The following is a 24195-nucleotide window of genomic DNA, read 5'->3' on the forward strand; positions in this document are numbered from 1 at the left end:
AATACGTCATTGTGCCTGTTAAACAGTCTGGGAGGAAGTCCTGGTATTTTCTTCAGAAACTGATCAAAATTATAAAGTTTAAGAACTTAAAATCCTGCAGAAAAACATGAATTTCATGTAGTTCTTCTCTCAGCTTTTCCTGTTGGCTGGATCCAGATGTTTCCTCTAACAGACAAAATGTAAATAATTCAGAGATTTAGCATAAAGTAGCAGATAAAAGCAGAAATGTTTCTATTGCGTTTGATGGCTGGGTGTGTCTGAAGCGTTCAGGTGACAAACAGGTGCGGCTCAACAATCTCCTGACTGGCAGCTGAATTATGTCTTTCTTTTTCATTACAGTTTTGACTTTTTATAAAACAACCAAGCAGATTACTGGAGGCCCATTTGGAGACAACGTTCAGGTCCGTTGGCTGCTCCTCAGGACCTTCATGGCTGTTTGGGGATTTTATCTGCTGTGTGAATCTGTAGAGGAGGATTCCAATGGAAGTGATGCTTGTGTGAAACAAGGATCTCAGCATCCTGGTTGTTCCAGTGAATCCTGTGGAAATGAGACCCGGAGGAGAAATGTCTTCCAGCTGCAACTCGGAGGCCAGGTTACATTTAGGAATGAGAAAAAGGTCGTCATCAGTTACTGAACAGGTTATTCTTAGATCCAGAACGTTCCAGAACAAGATGTTTATGAAATATCCAAACGGTTGATTGGTCCATCTGGGATGACGTCCTGCAGACGCTCACTTAGCTAATTATGCAAATATAAAACACGTCCAACCTGAGAGTCATCATGAGGTTTCCAGCTGATCAGTCATTATCTGGTGTTGGGGCTTTTGTTCCTGTTTGACCTTTCTGTCCTCTGTCTGATGAATGAAGAGTCCAATTTCCCCCGAATGCATCATATTGAGTGCGACTCCTCGCAGCCTGTGAACCATTTTAAGGCTGGATCAGGTTCTGCTGAGAGTCAACAGAGTCCAGATGTGGAAAAACATCCTGCAGCTGCCACCGGTCTAGTCAAAGGTCGGGGCTGATGCTAACCATGATGTGGGTGAAATGATGAAACTGTTTTAATGCATAACATCCTGCTGAGATCCAGAACATTCAGAGTTATTACTCTGCTTCATTTTTATTATGGAAATAAATTCATTTGATCACAGCTTTAAAAATAAATGTTTAAAAAATGATGTCTGGAGCAGATAAACTGACTTTCCTGATTTTAAACTTTTGGATCAGTTTTGGCTTTTAGTGAGAAAATGGGATGAAACTCTGCAGCTTCCAAACTATTATTAATAAAGAGCTGAAATATAAACATGTAATGTAACAGAACAATACATGCATCTTGATTCTTCCTGCTTTTTAAAACTGTCATTGAATTTAAACTTATGCAGGTCTGCATTTGCTTGATGTGGATTTAACTTTAAAACTTTGTTTGGTCCATATTTGGCTCCCAACTGTTGGCAAAATGTTGCCAATTCTTGTTTTTATCCGTGTGCCAAAATTAGTCAACATAATGAGGCACAAATGATGCTACTGTCTGTTTTACTTCATGAAATGCTTCACTTTATTTGTAACAATAAAGTGGAAAGAAACTGAACTTGGGAAAGTTTAAACTTCATCCTGGACCATCTGGAAGGTTACAGTAAATAAGATAAAAGTGAATTTTAAATGTTCACAACAACTAAAGCATGTGATAGTTGAGTTTTTCTCTGGCCCTATGGGTCCCAGTCTGCTGGTCCAGAGCATGGAAAAGGTGTAGAGACAGCAGTGAATAAAATCATCATGTTTGATGTTGACTGACAGGCTCTGAAATGATTTCATGCTAAAGGAATCCAACAGAACATGCTGGGCTTACTGGTCTTGTGTTAACTGGTTTTCTCCTCCCAGCGAAGGCCAAGGCGCCGCGTTCAGGTTGCAGACGCACTTTCCTCCAGCAGAGCCGAGGAGACGCAGGTGAGCTCCGACCGCAGCACTTCTGCTGCCTCCAGCTTTAGACCCTCTTTTAAACACTGAGAAAAATTCATGCAGTGATTTTGGACCTAGAGATTTCCACATGTTTAGATTTGATCATGTTGTTCCTATAATTCTGGCAGCAGAAATGAATGAAAATCATATTGGTGACTTCACAGAAAAGCGTCTTGTGCTGCTGAGACGATTTACTTTGATAGAAGCTTTGATTGTTCCTGAGAAAAGGAATAATTGTTTCTGGAGGTCAAACATGTTAATAAATGTTTATCAATAAAAATAAAAGATAAATGTTTTTATTGCTTCAGGACTTCAGATTTTCACCTCAGTTTAAAATGTCAGTGAAGTGAAAAAGGTGAACAAGGACAAGTGGAGCTTCATCGACCCACAATGGGTGGGCCAATAACTTTCCCACAACTTCTGCTTCTGTCGGCGTTTGGGACCGGTGAGCAAAGCCCCCAAAACACTGAATGTTTATAATGTTCATACAAATTAATATGTTTGCACTTCCTGCAGTATTTGCCTCATCTGTGGCCTCTGCAACTGTAAGTTTTGCCTCTGTTTTTTTTTTTTTTCAAAATAAAAGCTGTGTGTGGAAGTATTCTGTATTAATATTTTGTATGATAATTGTATTTACAGGACAACACAACCCAAGGTATGAACACAATTCTGCAAATTAAACTGATCCTCTTTTAGCACCAAATAGAACAAAAAATGACCTTAAAGCTGTTTTAACACTTTTCCTGGTTCAGGTCTCCTGACCCCTGCAAACAGGTCAGTTTCCCTCTGCTGTCCTCATTCAGGGCTCATCCTCATTTTACTGACCTGACTCTTTGCTGTTTTGCTCCTGAAGCTCCACTTCCCAGGAATCATGCCCAGGAGCGGCCCTGCTGGATTCCAGCCGCAGCGTAGGCGTCCTCCTCACTGCCTGTTGAGAACTGACTCCCTCTAGTGTTCAGCATGAACTCTTTCCATGCTGCTGTCCTTTTGTATTTGCAGATATTTGCAGCGGTGGACTCACTGGTAGGAGAACTTTCTTGTAAAAGGAAGGAAAATGGAAGCCAGTCTGAAGACCCGTTCATGGAAGTGGAACAAAACATCCAACGGATTGTTGAGTCGTCTATTAAAGTCTTTTCAGACTTGGTAATTAATCTATCCACAACTCAGTAATTTGGTGAATTCACACTAATAACTTTATTAAAAATGTGTCTAAAGTAGATTTTTTGCCAGTGCCAGATATATATTTCTTTGATAACAGGGCACCAACTTGTCTGGATCTGATGTTTTGGAACAAATTGGTATCCTGGACAGCCTGAGCGCGGACAACTACAATGACCCGGCATTCATCAGGCTGTGGTTCTCTCTGAAGATGACCTTCCTGTTGCCTTTTGTCACTGACAGCTTCCTCTTCCAGCTTGGCAACAAGAACTTCAGCTGCAGTTCCTTCCAAGAACTGTAAGTGCATCGACCAGCTGCTCCACCCGGTGGTCTCATTGTCACGACTGCATGAATCAGCAGGTCCAAACATCTGGTACAGATTCAGGTCCACCTCATTTAATCATGTTTAGCAATATTTCCTTTAAAAAGGAAAAAGCACACAAGACAGGAAGGTGTAAAAATATAGTTTTTTTTTTTCAAAAACAAAATCACCTTCACTCAAAAACATGAACAAGAGAGTCAGAGAACAGCGCTCAGTTGGCACAGAACAGAGAACAAGAAACATGTTTTATTCTACGAGGGGAAGCAGCAGCATCAAGTGATGCAAGTTCACACAAAAGACCAAAAAGTGCTCAAAATTTAGAAAGAAAGATGAAAAAAAAATTAACTGTACAAGACTGTAAAATAAAAATATTGTGCAATTATAGGAAATAGTTTACGCTGATCCAAGACTACACCATTGGATGGCTTCTTTTCTTAAAATGTACAAAAAAAAATTTATGAATAAAACCAGAAAAACAGATAGAGAGCAACGAAGGCTCTGGCGTCTAACAACTGCTAGAAGGAAGGATCTAAGATTATCCTCCTTTGTGCATTTAGGATGCAGCTCTGCAGTTCAGCAGTGGCTGCATGCATGGAGGGTGTGTGTGTGTGTGCGCATTTGTTTGTAATACCTTGTGGGGATGATTTTCCTGACATATACTACGTTGTGGGGACCAATTGCTCCTTGTGGGGACCGGAGCCTGGTCCCCACAAGGGGAAACCCTGTTTTTGGGTCAGGGGTCAGAGTTAGGAATTGAGTTTTGGTTGGTTAGGGTTAGGAAAAGGGTAAAGGTCAGGTTTAGGCTGTAGAAATGAATGGAAGTCAATGGAAAGTCCCCACAAAGATAGCAACACAAACGTGTGTGTGTGTAAGTGTGTGTGTTTGTGCGTGTGTGTGTGTGTAGGTGTGTGTGTGTGTGCGTGTGTGTGTGTGTAGGTGTGTGTGTTTGTGCATGTGTGTGTGTGTAGGTGTGTGTGTTTGTGTGTGTGTGTAGGTGTGTGTGTGTGTAGGTGTGTGTGTGTGTGCGTGTGTGTGTGTGGAGGGCTTCTTACACTGTTTTGTGTTGGATTTATTGGCCAAGAGAATTGGTCTTTTTCCAGTCTTTTCACTCAGGCCTGACAAAAAAGTCAGTTACCAAACACAGGTTTCCAACACGTAGTGTGTGTTTATAATGTTTCATTCCTGATATAAGAGGATGGAAACTGGCTGAAAGCAGGGCACCAAAAATTAAGACTTCCTGAAAAGATGAGAGTGTTGGCTTTCTAGGAAATCTCATTCTAATGTAAAATATGACAGATTACTGGATTAAGGAAATTTCTAGTATGCTACATGCTCTTTGAGAATTTGGAAACAGTTGCTCTTTATTTCCCAAAGTTATGGGGAGAAGAGAGAATGGATATTTCAGCTGCCTGAAATAATCTGTTCCCCCTCCATAAAATGGGAACAAATTAATTTACCTGCAAGTCTTTAACTGTATTTATTCCTCTCATCATCAAAAGCAAATCCTGTATATTTGGTAACATCTTCTCATTATTTGCCAAAGTTAAAGGGGGGAACCATATATTTTAACTGCTTGAAATTATCCGTTTCTCCTCCATAACATGGGAACAAATTAATTCACCAGCAATCCTTTAACTGTGTTTATTCCTCTCTTCATCAACGGTAAGTCCTGTGATTTTAGTAAAATTTGCTGTTTATTTGCCAGAGTTATCAGGGGGAAACCAAATATTTTAGCCACCTGAAATAATCTGTTCCTCCTATGAAGAATAGGTTATTTGAGACAACTAAAATATTTTTTCACCCCTAATTACTACGGCAAATAAAAAACCAATGTCTCCAAACTTACAGGATTTATTGTTGATGATGGGAGGGATAAGCACAGTTAGTTTATGAAAAATTAATTTGTTTATTTACTTATTTACTTATTTATTTATTTATTTATTTATTTATTTATTTATTTTACGATTTTGCGAACTGCCGGTTAAACTGAAAGTTACAACCTTGACATGATTATATGAGTTGTTTTTACCGAGAAATCGATCAGAAGTGCCGTGAGAATGGTCAGATCCGCTGTCGGGAGTGCAGGGGAACATAGGCGAACAGAATTTCGCACAAGACTGGAAAGCAGTACCAACAGTTTAAAGGAGATTAAAAAGTAGATGATGAAGCAATTAAACTTAATTACAGCTCCAGTAAGTCTCACTCAGAAACGTGCTTTAGGTAATTCCAACAGAAAGGAAGCCTCTTACAGGCGATGGTAACTATTTTTTCAGAAGGTGCCTCCAAACAGCAAATGGTGCAAATGTGAGTGTAATTTAAAAAGCAGATCAAAACATCTTCAGGAGGATTTGGTCAATATTGAATAAAACTAGCTTAAAATACAGACAAAGCTGCATTTTGAATAACTCCTCTGCACGGATTTCACTTCAGTATCTTTGTAAAGCACCTTTTCACATTTAGCAACAACTCAAGACCCATAACAGGAGATATTGGTCCAATCAAGATCCAGGATAAACTAAACCTGAAAAAGATGGTAAAGCATGAAACTTCTCTGTCAGGACTGTCCAATGGGTTCATGCTGAACAAAGATGATTATTCCATCTGTGCTACTCTTGTGGTTGCCTCTGGCTGCAAATTTATTCTGTATACGAGAGAGAGAGAGATATTTATTAAAGTGATTAAAGTGAAATGATTTAGATTAAATAAATGTCTTAGGGTGAAGTCTCTCAGCGAAAGACTTGAGACATCTCAGACGACAGAGAGGGAACAAATCTACAGCAACTTCATTCGGGTGTATCTGACCAGAAAGGAAAAAGCAGGTAAGAAAAAGATGAATGTCTGGGTGAAGAAATGTATTTTTTGGTTATTAAAACAAAAAAGGAAACAAACAAACAAAAAAATGCAGCAGAAAGTCTGATAAAAAAAACCTGTTTCATATAAAAACAGTAAATTAAAGTTTTTAGTATGCCATTAATTTAATTTAAACAGAAGCTGGATGCACAGAATATGTGGAAGGAAGTGAAGAATGGCTGGACAAAAACATTCAGAGCTTCTTGGTCTATGCAACACTTCAAGACCTCAAAACAATGAACAGAAATTTTTCTGGAGTAAGTAAAGTTTTATACCGAAAAATAGCTTACGAAGAGAAAAAAAAGGAGGAAAAAAGTTTTAGTAAGCTGATAGAGACAACAATTGTGTTGAAACAGAGCGATGTGCTGGAGAAACTGTCACCACAGCAGAGAGCAGAGCTGATCCTGGATCCAGACAGCGGTGCTTTGGAAGATGCCGACTTTGTCAGACAAATCATCAAAAATGTGACGATGTCTGGAGATGATGAGCAACTGAACCAGTTTTTTCAGACGTTTTCAATATTGAGTAAAGAGGTACAGACCAACATTACCTCAATGTTGTCATTATTTCATTAGCATGAAAGTCATTATCAAAAGAGAGTTACAATTTTCCTGCTTTCCCCAACAGACAAACACAACCTACATCCAAAATGTGGCGGTACGAGAGACCATCTTAAACCTGACTCTGAGCAGCCTTGCTCTTAAATTTGACGTCTTTGAAGTACAAGACTACCAGCTGTGGTTCCAAGTCTATTTGATTCCTGTGATAGCAAGCATCCAACCTGACAGCCTGCAGGTGATACCCAGGAACATCAGCTGTGAATCCTACGGAGCTATGTAAGACCAAAACCCTAAGATGGGAATTTGATCCTTGGCATTTGATCCACATCAAACTACGGTCCCATACCAGTCCCATTAATGCCGGTTTTCCTTTCTTCTTTTCAGAGTCACTGGCCTCATGGAAAGCCTGAAGATCCTGCCGCTGGACATTTCAATGGACGTGAGATCAAGCCTGGAATCACTGCAGGAGGCCTTCCCAGGTATGTGTGGCCAATGCTTCGCTGAGAAATTCCTTCAGAAAAGCCCGGTACAACTGTTACTTTAAAAGACATCTTGAAGCCAGGTCTAATTTCAACTTTCTTCCAAACAGATTGCGCAACGCTGGATTCTTTCACGGTAAGCTCAGGTTCAAAGGTGTTTCACACGGAATATAGACGCCATGTCATGTTCATTTAAAGGACTAGAGGGTGGCACATTGCCGCTGTATAAGTCTATGTGGCTTTTGCCACTGATCTAACGGTTGTTGCTTTGCTTATCCCCAGTGCAAAGACACACATGTTGATGGTAAGTTTGCTGAGAATAACCCATCTATGAATTGATGAAACAACATATAATGTGTCAAATAGCAGTAGCTCATGCACAATTCTGGTGTTTTTACAGAAAAACTCATCTGCTCCGAGGTAGACAGGTAAGGGCATGACAGTCTTATGTGATGCAGTGTTAGCAAGTGGGTTTGCCCAATGTAACCAAGGCTTCAATGTTTTATGGTTACATTGCACAGCTCTCGACTCCAAGCACTGGAAAATGACAATTCTCCTGGAGCCGTGTGCAACTTCACCGTCACTGAACACGCCTGTGCCCCGGTAAGATGTTTCATTGCAAGTTGTAAATCCAAAACAACCCTACGTGCTCAAAGTTTGATTTACTTCTTCTCCAGACAAGAAGACTCTCAGCAGAAAACCTGGCCAAGCTCTTGAAGTGCTCTCTGGAAAGCAACCAGATGTACGTGGTGGAAGTTTGGCAGCTTCTCTTCCAAAAAGCCTCTCCCGTACTCAGCCAGGCTCTCGCCTCATTATATGACATGGTATGTCCAGCGCCATCATGTCAAAAATACTGAGCGCTTTTCGGTGTCGTCTCTAAATGCAACCCATCTTTCCCCAAATTCTAGGCCCCCACCGCCATGAGCGCCGCCTATTCCAATCCTCTTGATGCTCTGAGAGAAGTGGTTGCTAAAAACCTTACACAGGATCAACTGAAGAGTGAGGATTTTGTTAAAAGTTGGTTCCAGGTGCGTCTCGGTCCATTCCTGGCCTCCCCCTCAACAAATTTCCTCTTCTGCCTCGGCACCTACAACTTCAGCTGCCAGACCTACCAGATTGTGTAAGTACCTGGAGGACTCATTGCATGAGCGTTCACAATATCTCAAAGAAACTGGCAGATTCATATGACGTTAAAATCCCTTGCTCAAATTTTAGCATCGGAGCATTCAGCAACCAAAGCCCATTGATGGACGTCGACAGAAAGCGAGCAGTCTTTACTCACTTCGTCCAACCGTTCCTTTCCAGAAAGGATTTGCCAGGTAGGCGCATGCAGGCTCCCCGGGCCTCCTTGGTGACGTAGTGATTGTACACTAGGCGGTGTTCTGACTCCTGTTGTTTTGCAGACCCCGGCTGTGTGTCATCTGCCAATAGTAGTCAGCTCTGGCTACAGGCCAACCTTGGCAATTTCTCTCAATTTGCGAGCGTAGGGGATTTGCAAGCCCTTTATCCAAACTTCTCCAGTGTGAGTAACTAAAGCAGTTGACGAGATTAAAGGGGGGGCTCTGCAGAATTTTCTACCCCGAAGTTCCACAATGACTTCAAGCTGAATTCTTGTTTCCTATCGTTGCAGGCCGAAGCCTTGTCGAAACTGTCTCCCTCTCAGGTAGCAGAGTTACTGCTGAGCGCAGACATCTCAAATGACACACAATTTGTCGATAAAGTCTTTGAGCGACTGGAGGTTGGAAACGCTGTTGAAAACGTGGACGCATTCTTTACCAAACTTACAGAGAAGGGGGAGGTAAGCTACACCTTCAAGTGGCACAAGAATCCCGGTTTTAAAAGCTATGTCAAATGATACTGAAAAGCTATTGAAATCATGATATTGCAGTAATTCATAGGACCTTACTGTGTTTGCCGCTTTTCAAAAGTACCACACGGTGGACTTGCATCGTAGCAACTAAGTGGTATTGGATTTCTCTCCTGTCATGAATATTAAGGTTCCAGAGTTTCAAGCTGACGTGAGAGATCGCATCATGAACAAGACCTACATCATCATCGGTCCCTTTTTCCCAGAGTTCCCTGAAAAGGACCTTTTTGACTGGTTCCATGTCAAACTGGTCCCGGTTCTCCCAAGTTTCACTCCACAAATGCTCCAAGGCGTAATTACCAACATCAACTGCACAAAATACCAAGTCATGTGAGTTGTGTATTAAGAACATCAACGTTTTGAATGCTCCACATCACAGAGAACTCTTAAGGGGACGTGTCTAAAAGATTTATTCCAATTTTTGCAGTGTGAGTGGGATGGGCAAAGTTGTGTCTGCCGTGGGTCAGGACAGACAAGAAGAAATTGCAGCCGTTTTGCTGCAGTACCTGAAAAACTCTGCTGATGTCATCAACCAGCCAGGTAAGCTTTCTATATCAACACGCTGGTGTCTTGGCCATGGCTTTGTTGATGGTAAAGTACAAATCCCTCATAACAATTAAAACAAAAATGGACGAAATAAGACAGAAGAAAGGAAAGTTGACATGTGCATACATGTGCCTTAGCTTGCAGGGAAAACATCCAGACCGACTCCCAGTGGGTGGTAACAAACCTGGGCCCATTTTCTCCATACGCAACATATTCTGAGCTCAAATTCTTCAACCTCTCTCAGGTGATTTTAAGAGTAATCTTTTTTCATTTCTGAAATTTTTATGTAATTATTGATAGCATTACAAATATTTTCATTCATTATTTTTTTTCCTCTTACTGACAGAGTGCTATACTCGATTCCCTTTCCCCTGGACAAAAAGCTGAATTTCTCCTTCAACCCGACATTCTTGCCAATATCTCTCTTGTCATCACTGTTTTTGAACGTCTCACTGCATCATCTTCCTTGGAAAACCTGGAGTCTTTCTTCAACACATTTGTTGATGGTCTTGCAAAGGTTAGATCCGTGTTTTTTATGGACATATTTTTGTGGGGTTTTTTTACATTTAAAGATCTTTCTCATTTTTTCTTCTTTCTTTTTAGCAAAATCTGACTGCTGTTAATGCCAACATGCGTGAAAATATTCTAAATCTGACAATAACAGCACTCGCACCAAAGTTCTACCTACTAAATCTCGAGGGCTTCAGGTTATGGTTCCAGATCTACCTTCCACTCTTCCTCCCAAGTGTCAAATCAACAACCTTTGAAATAATTCCCAGAAACATCTCCTGTAGTTCATACCAACAAGTGTGAGTGAAACTTCAACCTTGCTCCCATGTTATTTTCTTTACCCTTGGAGTGACTAAATATACATGGTTTTATTTTCAGGATCAAAGGACTGGACAACATTATCAGCCAGCTCTCCGAAGCACAGAACCAAGAGGTTCTGAAGTTTGGATTAGACTATCTCAAAGCTCAGTTGACTTCAGGTAACCGTATTTAATAAGAGAGTAATGGTGGATTTTCTGACCCGCATAAAATGCATTAGTTGTCGTTTATGTTTTGTAAAATCTAACCATTTGATCGCTTGATCTATAGGACTTTCCTGTGTTGACGCTGGGACTGAAATTAATGACAGAAGTTGGCTTGAAGACAACTTTGGTCAGTTTCGTCTTCAAGCCTCTTTTAAGGATTTTCTGTCTCTGAAGAAAGATTTTAAAGGAGTAAGTACAGGATTTTAATCCTAAAATTAGCATATTTGCACTGATTTTATCCAATTTGTAAATGTAAATTGATCAAATTTAAAATGCATGTGTCTAAATCTATGTAAGTCAGCAGTGAAAGGACAAAATATGTTTTATTTATGTTTTTATTTATATGGTTAAGTGGTTAATTTAATGAGATATGCTAAGTGATTATTTTTAATAAACGAGGTTATGAGCTATAATTTTACTTTTTCAGCATGAGTGGAAGTGTAGTGTGGAGAATTCTCTCTTCTCCATTAGGTTCTTGATTTATGAGTTTGAAGAAAAGTCAGTGAGTTGAATTCTTGAATTCCATTTATTAATACCAAAATGCAGCTGGTGCATAGTTCATGCTATCCTTAGTGGCTAAAAGAGCAAAATGGCATCAAAGAACAGTTTGTAATTCCCTTTATTAGCTTCTATCTAAGCTACGCCGTAAAGAAGGTGTTTCCTAACGTGTCATTTCCTTTAGCTTTCCACGCCTGCTCTATGTGAATGCATGTATGTGTATACGAGCATGCAGATAGCTAAAACAAATAGAGGAAAACAGAATTATTTATTCTTAACAGTAGTAATTACAGGATGAGAATTTCTAGGAAGGGTTTGAGGATGTGTATGTCATGCTGCATCTGCTGCTGATCATTGTTTTGTTTTGCTGTAGCAGTGAATGTTTTTCTAAATGAAACAATGTTTAAGTATGAAATGTCTGCTGCTGAACTTAGGCTAACAGCTAAGTTAGCCTAAGTTCACTCCTAACAGTTGAACTATTTCTAAAGTGATTCATGGCTTCTTGTGTCTAGGCTGAGGTGGCAGATCTTCTCACTTTCAGTCAACTGAAAGAGCTTGCAGCGACCCCTTCACAGCTAAACGGAACGCAAGATGTGACAAAAGTCATGACAGTCATCGAGCCGGCTGACTTTTTTGCTTTCTTCGATTCACTCTCTCAAGCAGTTGTGGTAAACAAAGCTGACCTGTTCACCTTCTGCTCAGTCATCAAAGTTTTGTTGGTTGAAAGTTGCATGGTTCTTTTACCTGATTGTTGAAGATTTACAGAACATTTAATAAACAAACTGTTACTATTTTTAAAACGGAGCAAACTGAAGATTTCAGTGGACATTGGTTTGATTTATTAATAATTTTCATCTAAAAGCCAAAACGTCAAATCTCATTCACATTTTTGGCATAATTTCCTAATCATGATGCTTGATGTTTCCTAAATTTCAATCATAGCACATTGTTATCAAAAACTAAACATTGTTTAAAACCCAACTGTCAGCTTACTTCTATATTTTACTAAAAAAAATTAAAGATGTGACACAAACAGATATAGCAGCTAACTGCTTCACACCATCACTTTATATTACGCTATGAAAAAGTTAAGAGTAGAAAATGTACAATTTGCATTCAGTACAATTTGGATGCTTAAATAGTGGCGCAATTAGTATTGGATTATATAATATGAAGGCCATATTAAAAATAATACATTCTAATCATAGTTTGATTGTATTTCCTGCTCTGTTTCCCTGCAGGCCCAGTCTGTGAACTACTCACTGGAAGTGAAATCTGCCTTCCTCCAGGAGGTTTTTAACAGGGGAGGTCTTCCAGCTGTCAGTGACGAAGACTTCCTGCAGTGGCTAGAGCGACTGCAGCCGTTACTCACTGACCTCTCTCCAAATCTGGTGCCCCGCCTTTTCTCTCTGGCAGCAAACAGGAGCTGTGCCACCAGCCAGGAGACGTAAGGACTCAAATGATCCAAACAAGAGTTTGCAGGAAATAGAAAACAGTGACTGTAGAAATTTGTTAGAGCATTTTCTAACTGATGAATTCATCTCATGTTTATTCAGGATAAATGTGCTTGACACAATACAGACAACACTCAGCAACAACACTAAAACTGAAGTCTACAGAAACATCCTCATTTTCCTCCAAGGTTTGTCTATAAAAGTGCTGCGGTCTGCTCCAAATGTGTTTGTCTTTATGACATCTATGTGTAAAATATTATACTTTGTGACCCAGATTCAATGCCGCTGAAGTGTTACAGTGGTGGAAGCTTCTACCTCTTCCTGCAGAACATCTTCCTCAGCTTTGGATTTCCTGATGTGGCGACATTCATATCTCTTCTGCCACCAAAGCGCGAGTCAGAGGTACACAACAAAAGAATGAATACATTCATGTAGATTTGTGTTGTCAGATTTAGTGTCATGGTGGCAATGAGGTGATACATCTTTTTATTCTTCTCCAGCTCCTAAATACCATCAGCACCTCAGAGCTGAGTCAGTTCCTCAATCAGCCTGGCGCAATCAGTAACAGTTCAGACATCTGCATCATCTTCAGCAACTACAACAACACTCCCTCCTTCCTAGAAAACGTATGTTCCCATCTCAATTTTAAATGTGTAGTAATATCTATGGGTGAATCTGTTCTCCTCACTGTTTATATTTCTGTACAACACCTGCAGGAGGACGTCCCAGATGATGTGAGGAGGATCATCCTTCCCTGTGTTTGGCCTTTGGCTCTGAACAGCAACAGAAGATCTGAGGTTGATCTGTGGTTTAACGTACGTTTGAGGAACTATCTGAGGTTCCTCACCAAGGATCTCATCAGCTTCAACAAAGTGCAGAATTCCTCATGTCTCGCCTTCCAGAAACTGTGAGTCAGTGTCTCATGTTGTCATAGCATTGACAAAAGATCCCCATGTAACCACATTTCCATTACTTCCTGTTCCACAGGGTGTCTTTCATGGGAAAGAACTTCACCTACACCGGTTCAGACTTTGGACAGCCAGATGTATACGCCGTCATCAGAAGCTACCTCGGTGCCGGTGAGATTTTGGAGAAAAATGTGATACGAGATAGCCGTCTTAAGTCTGTCTTTTTCACTTTAAGTATATATTTTTGATTAATTGGTGTCGTTACATCCCCAAGGCAGTCTAAGGGTATGGGGGGATAGTAACAAATGACCAGGGAATGAAGAGGCAAAACCAGGAGGGTACAGTTAATGTTTTATTTAAAAATAAGCCAGGAAGAATCTTGAATGTGAAGGGGAAAAACTTGAGGAAAAAGTGAGTGTAAATAACAAAATCCAGGGTTTCTAATAAGACACAATCCTCCAGCAATCTAACTGGGGAGAAGCCATGATAATAAGTCCACACACTTCCCTCAAACCACCACAAAGCTGCAGCACACATGCTGCCCAGTTGGCCAAGAGGCCCTGAGATCAGTGTCCAACCTAGCTCTATACTCTGCTCATCCAGAGGCAGAGTGCAGCCAGCTGCACCTGCTTAAGCTGCAGGAGCTCAGCAGCAACCTGGAACTGACAAGCACACATGCGGTCACCACAGCATGTAACATTGTTTATGCATTGAGACAGTAATAAGTCCATGAAAAGTTTGATTTTGGAAACAGATGGAAAACATCTATTACATTTTAATGACATTAGCGAAGTCAGCTGCCTAAAACACTGAAAATCCCTGTTTTTCCACAGAATCTGCGGCCAGATGCTACAACCCCACAGACCCGGATCTGAACTCCACCTCCTGGTTTGTCAACTACATCGGTACCTTTGTGATATTTATCACTCTGGATGATTTCAAAGGCTTTGTCAACATCTCCCAGGTATTTCTGCAAACTTTAAATTCGGATACCATCAACAAACAAAATCAGAATTTTACATACCTGCTAACTTGACCTGTGTGATCCAGCAGGTTTCGTCTGAATGTCTCTGACCTGTTTGGTGTTTTACTTATCTATTTTTGAAGCTGAATGTGTTCTTGGAGGATAAGGCGAACCTGGAGCTCTTTAACAACGCAGCGATCCCACAAGACGTAACCGACTACTACATCTTGCAGCTTTATGAGTTCTACCCATCCTTTGGACTCATTATGTAACTATCCACCAGTAAAAGGAAACATTATTATTACAAGAAAGTAAGTTTTATTCATTTTGCTAAAATCCTTCAACATGTCACTTTTCATTCAGGCTCCCAGGCTCCTTACTCTGCTCGCCTGACATCCCAAGCTCATTATTTGCTTCTCTTAATGAAGCTGATACGATGGCCATCTTGGACAAGCTGAAGAGATTCTGCAACAGCACAGAGAATCCTGAGGTACCAGATGAAAACGTCACAGAGGTTCTGCTCAGTGACCGTCTGTACGGCCTGTAGCAACATGCTTCTCTTTATTTCATTCAAGATTTCTCTTTTTATTCTCATTCAGCAATCATTTGATTGCACTGACAGGTTTAAATGCAGGAAAACAGGAATAAATGCAAATATTGTCTATACAGTTGACCAGTTAATGGTGGGGGTTAGGAACCACTGCTGTCTGATGAGATCCACCAATACTTGAGAACCCCATTAGAAATGGTTTTAACTGATTATTTCAGTAGCTCAAGCCCCTCCTGTCCATCCATAGTATATCCCTGCAGTTCAGTATATATATATCCATTAGTTATTGGGCAAAAGGTGGGGTCACAAATCACCAGCCCGTCACAGAGCGACACAGAGACAGGCACACAATGTCCCGACACCTAAAGACAACTTTCAGGAACCATTTGTGGTTGTTGGACCCAGCTTCCTCCATGCATGGGCAGAACATCCATGCTCCATTCAGTGACATGCCAGCTGCATTTTATATCAAATATGTTAGGACAAGCTCTTGAAAAAACAGCAAATAGGCTCATTTTTCATGAATAATTTGATGAATTCGCAAATTCTTAAGCGCAAAGAGGTGGGATCCACTGACCAACGCCTACTGAGCTTTGCTTTCAGTCACTGATGTAACTTACAATAGTATTCCCTTTTCTTACGGCTCAGACACTGAAACAAGAAACTGGGAGGATGACAACAAGAACCATTTTAAGCCCTTCAGAGGCAATTATTAATGAAAATGATTGTCTAGTGGTAGTGGGTGGCAGCCCAACAACCTCCTTCGGCCTGGTCCTCCGTCTGGTGCTGGATGGCCCCCACAGGCCTGTGAGACCAGTGGGGGCCATCCAGACCCCACAGGCCTGTGAGACCAGTGGGGGCCATCCAGCGACTGCTCCACTGTGGTCCATCCGAACAGACTTGGCTCCCACACTGTGTCAAGTGACTGCTGTGCCCCACGCCATCCGGATTTCATCTGCCATGAGTGGAACGGGCGCTCTGTAAATACGATCTGGGTGGACACACAAGTGCCTCCCACTATTTGAAGACCTTAATTGTCTTCCATATTGCAACACTGCAGGGAGCCATCACACCTTTCTATAAATCTGGGTTCTTATAAACCCAGCAGGTTCAGATGTGTCGATCTGCTCTTCAAATGATCATTTATTCAAAGGCTGTATTGATGGTAGAATTCTTAAAAATATGAAAAATAAATATAACTGGTTTATATGACATTATTATATGATGGACTGTTGTGATGTTTTGACCGGAAATTTAGTTCACAGCCGTTAATGATGCGTGTTTCACTAAACAGAGATCTGCAGCTCTGGCATCCAACATCAAGGTCATCACAGCTCAAACGTTTGCAGACCTTGGAAGTGCGTCTTCTGGCCTGACAAACAGCCAGATCCTGTCTGTGCCTCCTGAGGTGCTGGTTTCCTCTTTGTCCATCCTGGGCTCAGTGAACACCTGGGGACAGGACCAGGCCAGTAGCATCATCCACTCCATCATCTCCTCAGGCTTTCAGGTACAAGCCCCACAATATACATAAAAATTATGTCTTTAATTCTTTTTTCCATGAAGTGTAAACTAAATATAGCTTGATTGATTAGAAAGTCACCTTCAATCAGCTTCCAGTTCATTGATCATGTTTTTAATGGATGGACTATGACTGTCAGATCAACAGCTCAGCCTCTCTGGCGTCTCTGGGGACTCTTATCATTGGAGTTCCTTCAAAGACAATCAACAGCATCTCAGCTTCTGAAGCACTCCGCGCCTCCAAGAACCCAACGCTTGTTTCCAACATGTTGGAAGCCCCGAAGGTTGTCCAGGAGACTTTTGTCAAAAAGGTAAAAAGATGAGATTTCTATCTTAACGCCTGACTTCTTTCATGAACATCTATTCAGAGCATTGTGTGAATAAAACAAGAAAAATCTGTCACTTAGTTCCTAGTTGAGATTGAGAACCTATTTGTGTAGAAAATACAGATATTTTAATATGTATGTTCGATTTAAATCTTTATTTATAAATGAAAAACACAATGAAATATTGACTGAAGGTTGTGCATCAACTGTACAAGTTGCAGTGACTAAAATGTTCCACATGTGTAGCTTTTCAGACTGATGCTGTTAAAACACATAACACTTCTACTCATTAAACGTAAAAACAAGCTTTGTTATAATGTCCAAAAAGTGAAAAGACTCAAGAACTGGTAAAATTTTTCTCTTGCTTACTGCTGAGTGAATACATGATCTAAAACACATAACCTCCATGCAGATAATTTCTGTGGACTCCAGTCCAGCCAAAGTGGTGGAGAATGTCCCTGATGCCTTAGCAACGGAGATCCCGCCCTCCCTGCTGGTGTTTTCTGAGGGAACGGCCAACATCACCGTGATAAACAAGAAGACGTGGACCGCAGATCAGGTCAGTGTTCTGTTTAATGCAGAATGGATAACAGTGTGAAGTAGATCCAGGCCGTCGGTGGATAAACTTTGAAACGCGCAATCTCCCCAAAGCTACATTTGTTAAAAAGAGTGTTTGACAAAGTATATTAAATATGCAAAGGTAACGTAAAAGTTGAAAATATGTCCACATGGAGACTTCTACTGATGTCTGAATGTGTCCAATATTTTCCTTAAAAAGGTAAAGGAAATTTTTTTCATACTACCTGAACACATGCAGAAGGTTTATGTGAGGAACTAAGTGCAGCAAAGCATCGTTCTAAAAATATCTAATCAACATGGACCATAATCAATCTATGCAGGCACTGGTTACGGCTGCTTATATACAATTGTTTTTACCACTGATGAAAGTAAAAAAAAATATATATACATTTTTAAATAATCTTTTATTATGATTCAACTGTGCCGGAAAAAAACACAAGATGTTTGTACCAAAGTATAAATTGTTATCTTATAGTTCTTGGTGTTTAATTCCATTGACTTGTAGATTTTGTTCAGACGGCAGTTTAACGCCAAGCAAACCTGAATTTACTCCTTTGCTTTTCAAATTTAGAAAACAGAAGATCAACTAAGGTCTTACTGTCTTTTTTTCTTGTTTTTTCAGTCCACCATGTTTTTTCCGACGCTGGCTGAGGCAGATTTTGACACTGAGCAGTAAGTGAACAAACCTACCAACCCTGGTATTTAGTGTGAATCTTTGAATATCTCAGGTGTAATCTTTCTTTCCTTTTCTCTGAAGGCTTTCTCCATTTGTGCTGCAAGGTTTCACATGCGGCACGGTTAAGAAAATGACAAAACCCAAAATCAGTCAGTTGATCCACGCCTGCAGGCCGAGGAAAGGCAGGGCTAAGGTGGAGCTGAAGGAACCTCAGGTAAGATCTGTAGCAATACTAACAGGTCACTTCATGGGAAGCAGAGAACCGAGTCTACTCTACATTAAACGTTATATTCCACACATTTGAATCAATAAATTCAACCTTCTCACACTGTGACCTCCAGCTGACCTGCATGTACAACCTGATCCGTGGCGACCTCTCTCAGAACTTCACTGATTACCCTTCGGACATGCTTCTCTACTTGGAGTGAGTCTCTCTCCACGTAATTATTGTAACTATGTTGCCAGTTGTTTGAAAAAGTTATATGATGATTTTGATTTTTTACAACAATCCCCACCAACAGCTCCGAAAATGTCCAGAAAGCAAACTGCAGGTCCTACTTCTCTGCCCTGGGTGCTACAGACTTCTCTGTGGCCTCCAGCATCTTGAACAAGGGCCCAAAGAAGTTCAGGGAAGCTAGAGACTGCTTGGTGAGAGCCAATAAAACAGAGAATCAATATACAAAGAGCCTACCTGCAGCATATTACACGTGCCTCAAATTACTCTTCTACAGCAGAGTAATGAAACGTCTTCACTGATTTGAACATTTTTCACTGTTTCAGGGGATCAGTGGTGTCAGCCTGAGCAGAGACAATGTGGAGGTCCTGGGGAACATGGTCTGCACTTTGGATAGATCTGACATTGAGAACTCGGATCCTCTCATCCTGGAAAAACTCAAAGCCTGCAAAGACCTCTCTGCCAGCCAAGTGGCTGCTATGGAAACACTGCTGCTGTCTGGGAAAACACAATACGGGTACTAAAAATGTCATTTAATCTGCAGGGAACAATCACTCAACTTCTGTTGTCCTGCATTTTAATATAAATTGAGATAAAGTGGGCTCATTTAAATCTAACATCCAGTCTTACATAATCAGATAGACTTAGATGGACTTCACAGCAACACACCAGGCAACACTCACTAGCTTGTTGTCTGAAAGATGACTTATGTATATTCAAATATTTTTTTAGCTGTGTCATGTTTGCACAAACCTTTTTTCAGAGCTGTAAACAGCTGGGACCAACAGACGCTACAGGGGCTGGGAACACTTCCTTTGTATTTAACAAGAAACATCTGGACACGTTTCACAGCTGTAAGTCTGATGACGTTAAGATGCGACATAAATTCACCTAACAACAACTCATTTGTCTTTGCATGAAAGAACTAACTGTCATATTATTTCTACTTTGTCAGACAACAAAGAAAAGATTCCTTAAGGGTTTCATACCTGACCTAAGGAAACAAAAAACCCAGAAGAAGAAGCTCAAGACTCTGTTTTCAGAGCTCGCCCCTACAGTAGCAAAACGAGGAGCAGGTAAACACTTTTAAAAGCAGCTTCTGAAGCCAAAACTGCAAGATTTCCTAAATGATTAAAGATTAAGTTATTTAAGTGGAATACATTAGTTGCAAACCAAATCCCGACTCTTTTTCTCAAACTTTTAAAAGGATGCAGTGAGGGGAACATCACCCAGGTCACCGTCAGCGACCCTTCCTTCCCCTTCGGCTACAATCAGCTGCAGTTTGAACTCTGCCTGGACGTTCCCATTCTGAAAGATAACCTCCACTCCATCTGCCAGAAAGTGGATGACGATGGTTACCAAAGAATCATTCTCAATAAACTCAACCAGGTCACATGGAAATATCTGTTACTTTTTAAAGAGAATAAAAGTGTTTTGGTGGTAAAATCCAGGTACAGTGATCCCTCGCTGTAACGACGTTCACCTTTCGCGGTCTCGCTGCTTCGCAGACTTTTTTGTGCCGTTTTTCACAGTGCACTGTGTTCTGCGTCCTGATTGGCTAAACAGTCTCCGAGCTCCTTCTCTACCCGAGTGCCAATCATGTTACGGTATTTAAATATAAGTAATACAGATTGGCCATTCAGGAGATGAAAGATGAAAACTTTGAATGCCTGCTGGAAAAAACTGTGGCCAGAGGCAGCAGAAACCGACCGGAGGCTCGGGTGACGAGATCCAGCTGTGAGTCTCGCGGGGCAGCTTGGAGGAGACGCTTTAATGACATGACTCTGGATCACATTAAGGCCCGATTGATGAACACGCACATCCGCTGACCTGAAAACAGGTTTTGTTCTTTGGTTTCAATGTAGAGTATTTATGCTGTATAATTGTAAAAACTAAAGGTAACTACTTCGCGGATTTCACTTATCGCGGGTTATTTTCGGAACGCAACCCTCACGAAAAACGAGGGATCACTGTACTCTTTATGTTTTTCACAGCTCCTCCTCTTACAATAAAACAACTTTCCCAGAGTTTAGTGTAGTTGTTGGTTTCTCCTGAAGCTCTTAGATGTGCCAGATATGTATGTTGTGTGAGTTTGCCTGTGTGTGCATGCAGGGGTTTGTTCCCCAGATCCTCTGGGATCTGGGGAACAAACCTGGATCCACCCTGATAAAGAGGGCTTTCTCTAAAAGCAATTGCTAACAACTGGACTGAACTCAAACTGATTTGTACATTTTCAAAAATAAGTGCAAACTCTCACTCATCACAAATAAGTTTAAAAGCAGAATTTGATGTACTTCATTTTCAAAGATGATGATCATAATGCATGTAATGTCAGATTGTGGTGTTTGTTCAACACAGTTTGTCTCAATCCGTCTCTCCAGGCATTCCCATCTGGAGTTCCTGATCAGGAAGTACAGATGCTTGCTTCAGTCTCTCGCTCAGCAACACTTGATGACATCTCTAAGTGGAACATCACTGAACTGGATACCTTGGCAGCTCTGATGAATCCTGAAGATGGAACATGGGAGACGGCACAGGTATCGCGCACCGTAAACATTACCAAAACTTTCATTTGACTGGAGTGGAAACTTGATCAGTTTTTCTTTATGTTGCATTTAGAGCAAAGCAATCATCACCAAGTACCTGAATGCCTCTGGAAATTCACTGGACAGCAGTGAACTAAACATTATTGACTCCAACTTGTGCTCACTGGACATCAGCACGTTACAGACCATCACAACAGACAGCATGAGGTTGGTGTCAGCATGGATATAACAAACATATCCACTGTGGTTGTTAAAGTAACACTGAATGCCTCTTTATCTGTTGTCAGAAATACCAAGCATCTGGATGTGGCATCATGTTCAACTGAGCAGAAGAGGGTCCTCTATGAGATCAGCAACACCTCCTTCAGCGTCCATAGAGATAATCCGATTAACTATTACAACCTGGTTAAAGGCTATCTAGGTGAGCATGCCTGGTACCTGCCTAACTATCCAACTAAGGACCCTTCAGTAAGGTAACCTTCCCATTGCTGGTTGGTAGGTGGAGCACCTCAAGCAGACATTGCAGCTTTATCAAGACAGAACATCAGCATGGATGTCGACACTTTCAGGAGTCTGGATATCAACGTGATAACTGTAAGTTTACATGTGAAACAAACTATACCAGAAAACTGTCTGTGTGAGAAGTTTCTGTGGATGGAAAGTCATTTTAGTGGCCAAAGCTACAAAACAAGCCTCAACCTACTTACAGTAACTATGTGGTGCTGAAAATTAAAGATCCTCGAAGAAATCTTCCTGTGTTTGTCTTTTCCGACAGAACCTGACTGTGGCCAACGTCCAAGGTCTGATGGGTGAAAACCTACGAGATCTCAAGCTGTTTGAGAATGATACTGTGGTTCAGAGATGGGTGAACCTACAGCTACAGTCTGACCTGGACACACTAGGTTTGGGTCTAATCACCACTAGAGCAGACCCAACAGTACCGACCGCTACAAACAGCACTGAGCCACAGGGTAAAACTATCACCTTTCTCTTTAAAATGGTCCAGGTTGGAGTCAAAAACAATGTGGGTGATGGTGTGTTTCCATCTGAAATTCACATGAACTACTGCCTAAAATGAAAAAAATATTTCGTCATCAGCAGTGTGTTTTCATTTGTACCTGTTGGACCTTTGTGAGCTAAAGGAAAAATTAGACATCTTATGGATCTTATATGATTAAATAATAATTCTAATGAACCGTCTTGTTTCATTTAAGTGTCGTTGTCAGTTAGTGCAGTAACGCGTTCATAGTGTGGTGTCAAAGGTCTACTGCTGTAGTTTTGCTGTTTACGGCCACTAGGGGGTGCCACAGTCTAACAAACTTAATTCTTTGTTTTAGGAAACACAAACAGTTCAAATACAACCCCAGCCAGTACAGCAATACCATCCCAATGTGAGCATACTTTACTTACATGAAATCATTTCCAAATATTCAGCAGTAGTTTAAATCAGGAACATTGTAAATGGACTGTGTTTGTCTGATTTACAGCTGCAACCACCAGTGGTGTCCTGGAGTTCACAAAATCACCAGCCTCTGTTCTCCTGACCGCTCTGCTCACAGCTGCTCTACAAATAATCCTACAACCAGCCTAAGAGCCCCACTTCTGCAATAACTTAGGCAATGCTTTCATACAGCCTATAGTTATTATCACTATTAGCTCTAGTATTTATACACATGTAGAAAAAATGCTTCATCTCAACTTTTTGATGTCTTTATTAGCGTCATGAAACTAATCTATCTCAGAAGAATCATTTAAATATTTACATAACTTGTTGATGGAAATTAGGGGAAAATAAAAAAAAACATTCATATAAAGTGCTAAATCATGATACAAATTAATTGCACTGGTTTTTATCCTTTCAAATGTAATTCTTTTCTTCCTGTACTTTAAACAATATCTAAATAAATAACTATATATTAATACAAATGCTAAGAGTGTCTTTCTAATTGCAAACATCCTGCAAAACCTCAAGCATGTGACATGGTTTCATCTTACATCAACTTCAACAATCGAATGATACAAGTTCCATGTAAATCTTCCATCTTAGCTGTGAACGTCGTAGAGGAATATTTTTCTGAACTGTTTCAGAAGTATGTCTGAATGAAACAGATATTTCTTTCATTCAGTTTTATGCTCCTCAATCTGGAATAAACTTCAAGAAAACTGTAAAACTACGGACACACTGAGTTCATTTAAATCACAACTGAAACCTCACCAGATTAGAAACAACTGGAACATTGATGTTGCCCATCTTTACCTTCTGTACTTGGTAAGAGCCTTCTAGATTTACTTATGTAGCAATAAAGACTAATAAATGTTAACTTTTTCAATAGCTCATCCTTAAATCCAACATATCCTCTAACACACATAACTTTCACTTAATTCCTCTGCAATACACATCATGATCAACTCGCACAGACTCACACATTCTTTTAAAATTAAGCAAAACAACCAAACCTTAAGTTAAATGTGAACCCTTAGTTTTCTGACCTATCTTACCCCCATAAACTACACCTGGGAGCACATTTTGACATCTAACCTGGTAAATACACGCACAGTTTGCAACACCAGATTCCTTCATTTGAAAATCTTTATAAAATACGGAGGAAGCACATATTGATGCACCAAAACCCTTCATCGGGATATCCTACCCATTTCACACTGGTAGGTCGCACATGTTTATCTAGGAAATTCCCTGATTAGAAAATTTTACCTCTGTACATGGTGATGCACTAAATTATTTAATCAGAATTTCCAGCCTTCTTTTTAAATACAAAGGTATAGCAGTTCATGTCTTAACATTGTAATATCCTACCAATTTCTAAACATAAATGTTTGTAAGAATGAAACGGTTTCAAACAGGGGAAACAAGTTTTCATTGAAATTAAATTAAACGCAAAAATCTACAAATACAGATCCATGCAAACTCTTTTTTGCACATCAATACATTGTA

At 40.5% G+C, this 24195-nt stretch overlaps 1 protein-coding gene across 1 annotated transcript; it reads left to right on the top strand.

The window, feature by feature from the left end:
• Positions 1-2328: 2328 nt before the first annotated feature.
• LOC106953133 (uncharacterized) lies at positions 2329-23160 on the top strand. The gene is made up of 56 exons (XM_015041697.1): positions 2329-2398; positions 2470-2498; positions 2593-2608; positions 2706-2727; positions 2807-2861; positions 2953-3096; positions 3212-3408; positions 6149-6252; positions 6422-6540; positions 6640-6816; positions 6911-7119; positions 7228-7322; positions 7433-7458; positions 7605-7626; positions 7723-7750; positions 7844-7925; positions 8000-8146; positions 8231-8442; positions 8538-8641; positions 8726-8844; positions 8953-9120; positions 9320-9519; positions 9617-9729; positions 9873-9979; positions 10082-10252; positions 10339-10544; positions 10624-10724; positions 10834-10958; positions 11780-11935; positions 12509-12714; positions 12824-12909; positions 12996-13123; positions 13222-13347; positions 13438-13628; positions 13709-13800; positions 14463-14593; positions 14737-14861; positions 14957-15083; positions 16438-16650; positions 16802-16972; positions 17400-17546; positions 18189-18238; positions 18324-18456; positions 18584-18666; positions 18764-18890; positions 19023-19213; positions 19460-19550; positions 19652-19772; positions 19904-20085; positions 21078-21233; positions 21316-21449; positions 21530-21663; positions 21742-21836; positions 22018-22213; positions 22580-22633; positions 22730-23160. The coding sequence occupies exons 1-56, from the start codon at positions 2344-2346 to the stop codon at positions 22831-22833; spliced, it is 6903 nt and encodes a 2300-aa protein (XP_014897183.1). The 5' UTR covers positions 2329-2343; the 3' UTR covers positions 22834-23160.
• The last annotated feature ends 1035 nt before the right edge of the window (positions 23161-24195 follow it).

Source organism: Poecilia latipinna, unplaced genomic scaffold (assembly GCF_001443285.1).
Source record: "Poecilia latipinna isolate Pla-1442-1.1 unplaced genomic scaffold, P_latipinna-1.0 Scaffold563, whole genome shotgun sequence".
NCBI lineage: Eukaryota > Metazoa > Chordata > Actinopteri > Cyprinodontiformes > Poeciliidae > Poecilia > Poecilia latipinna.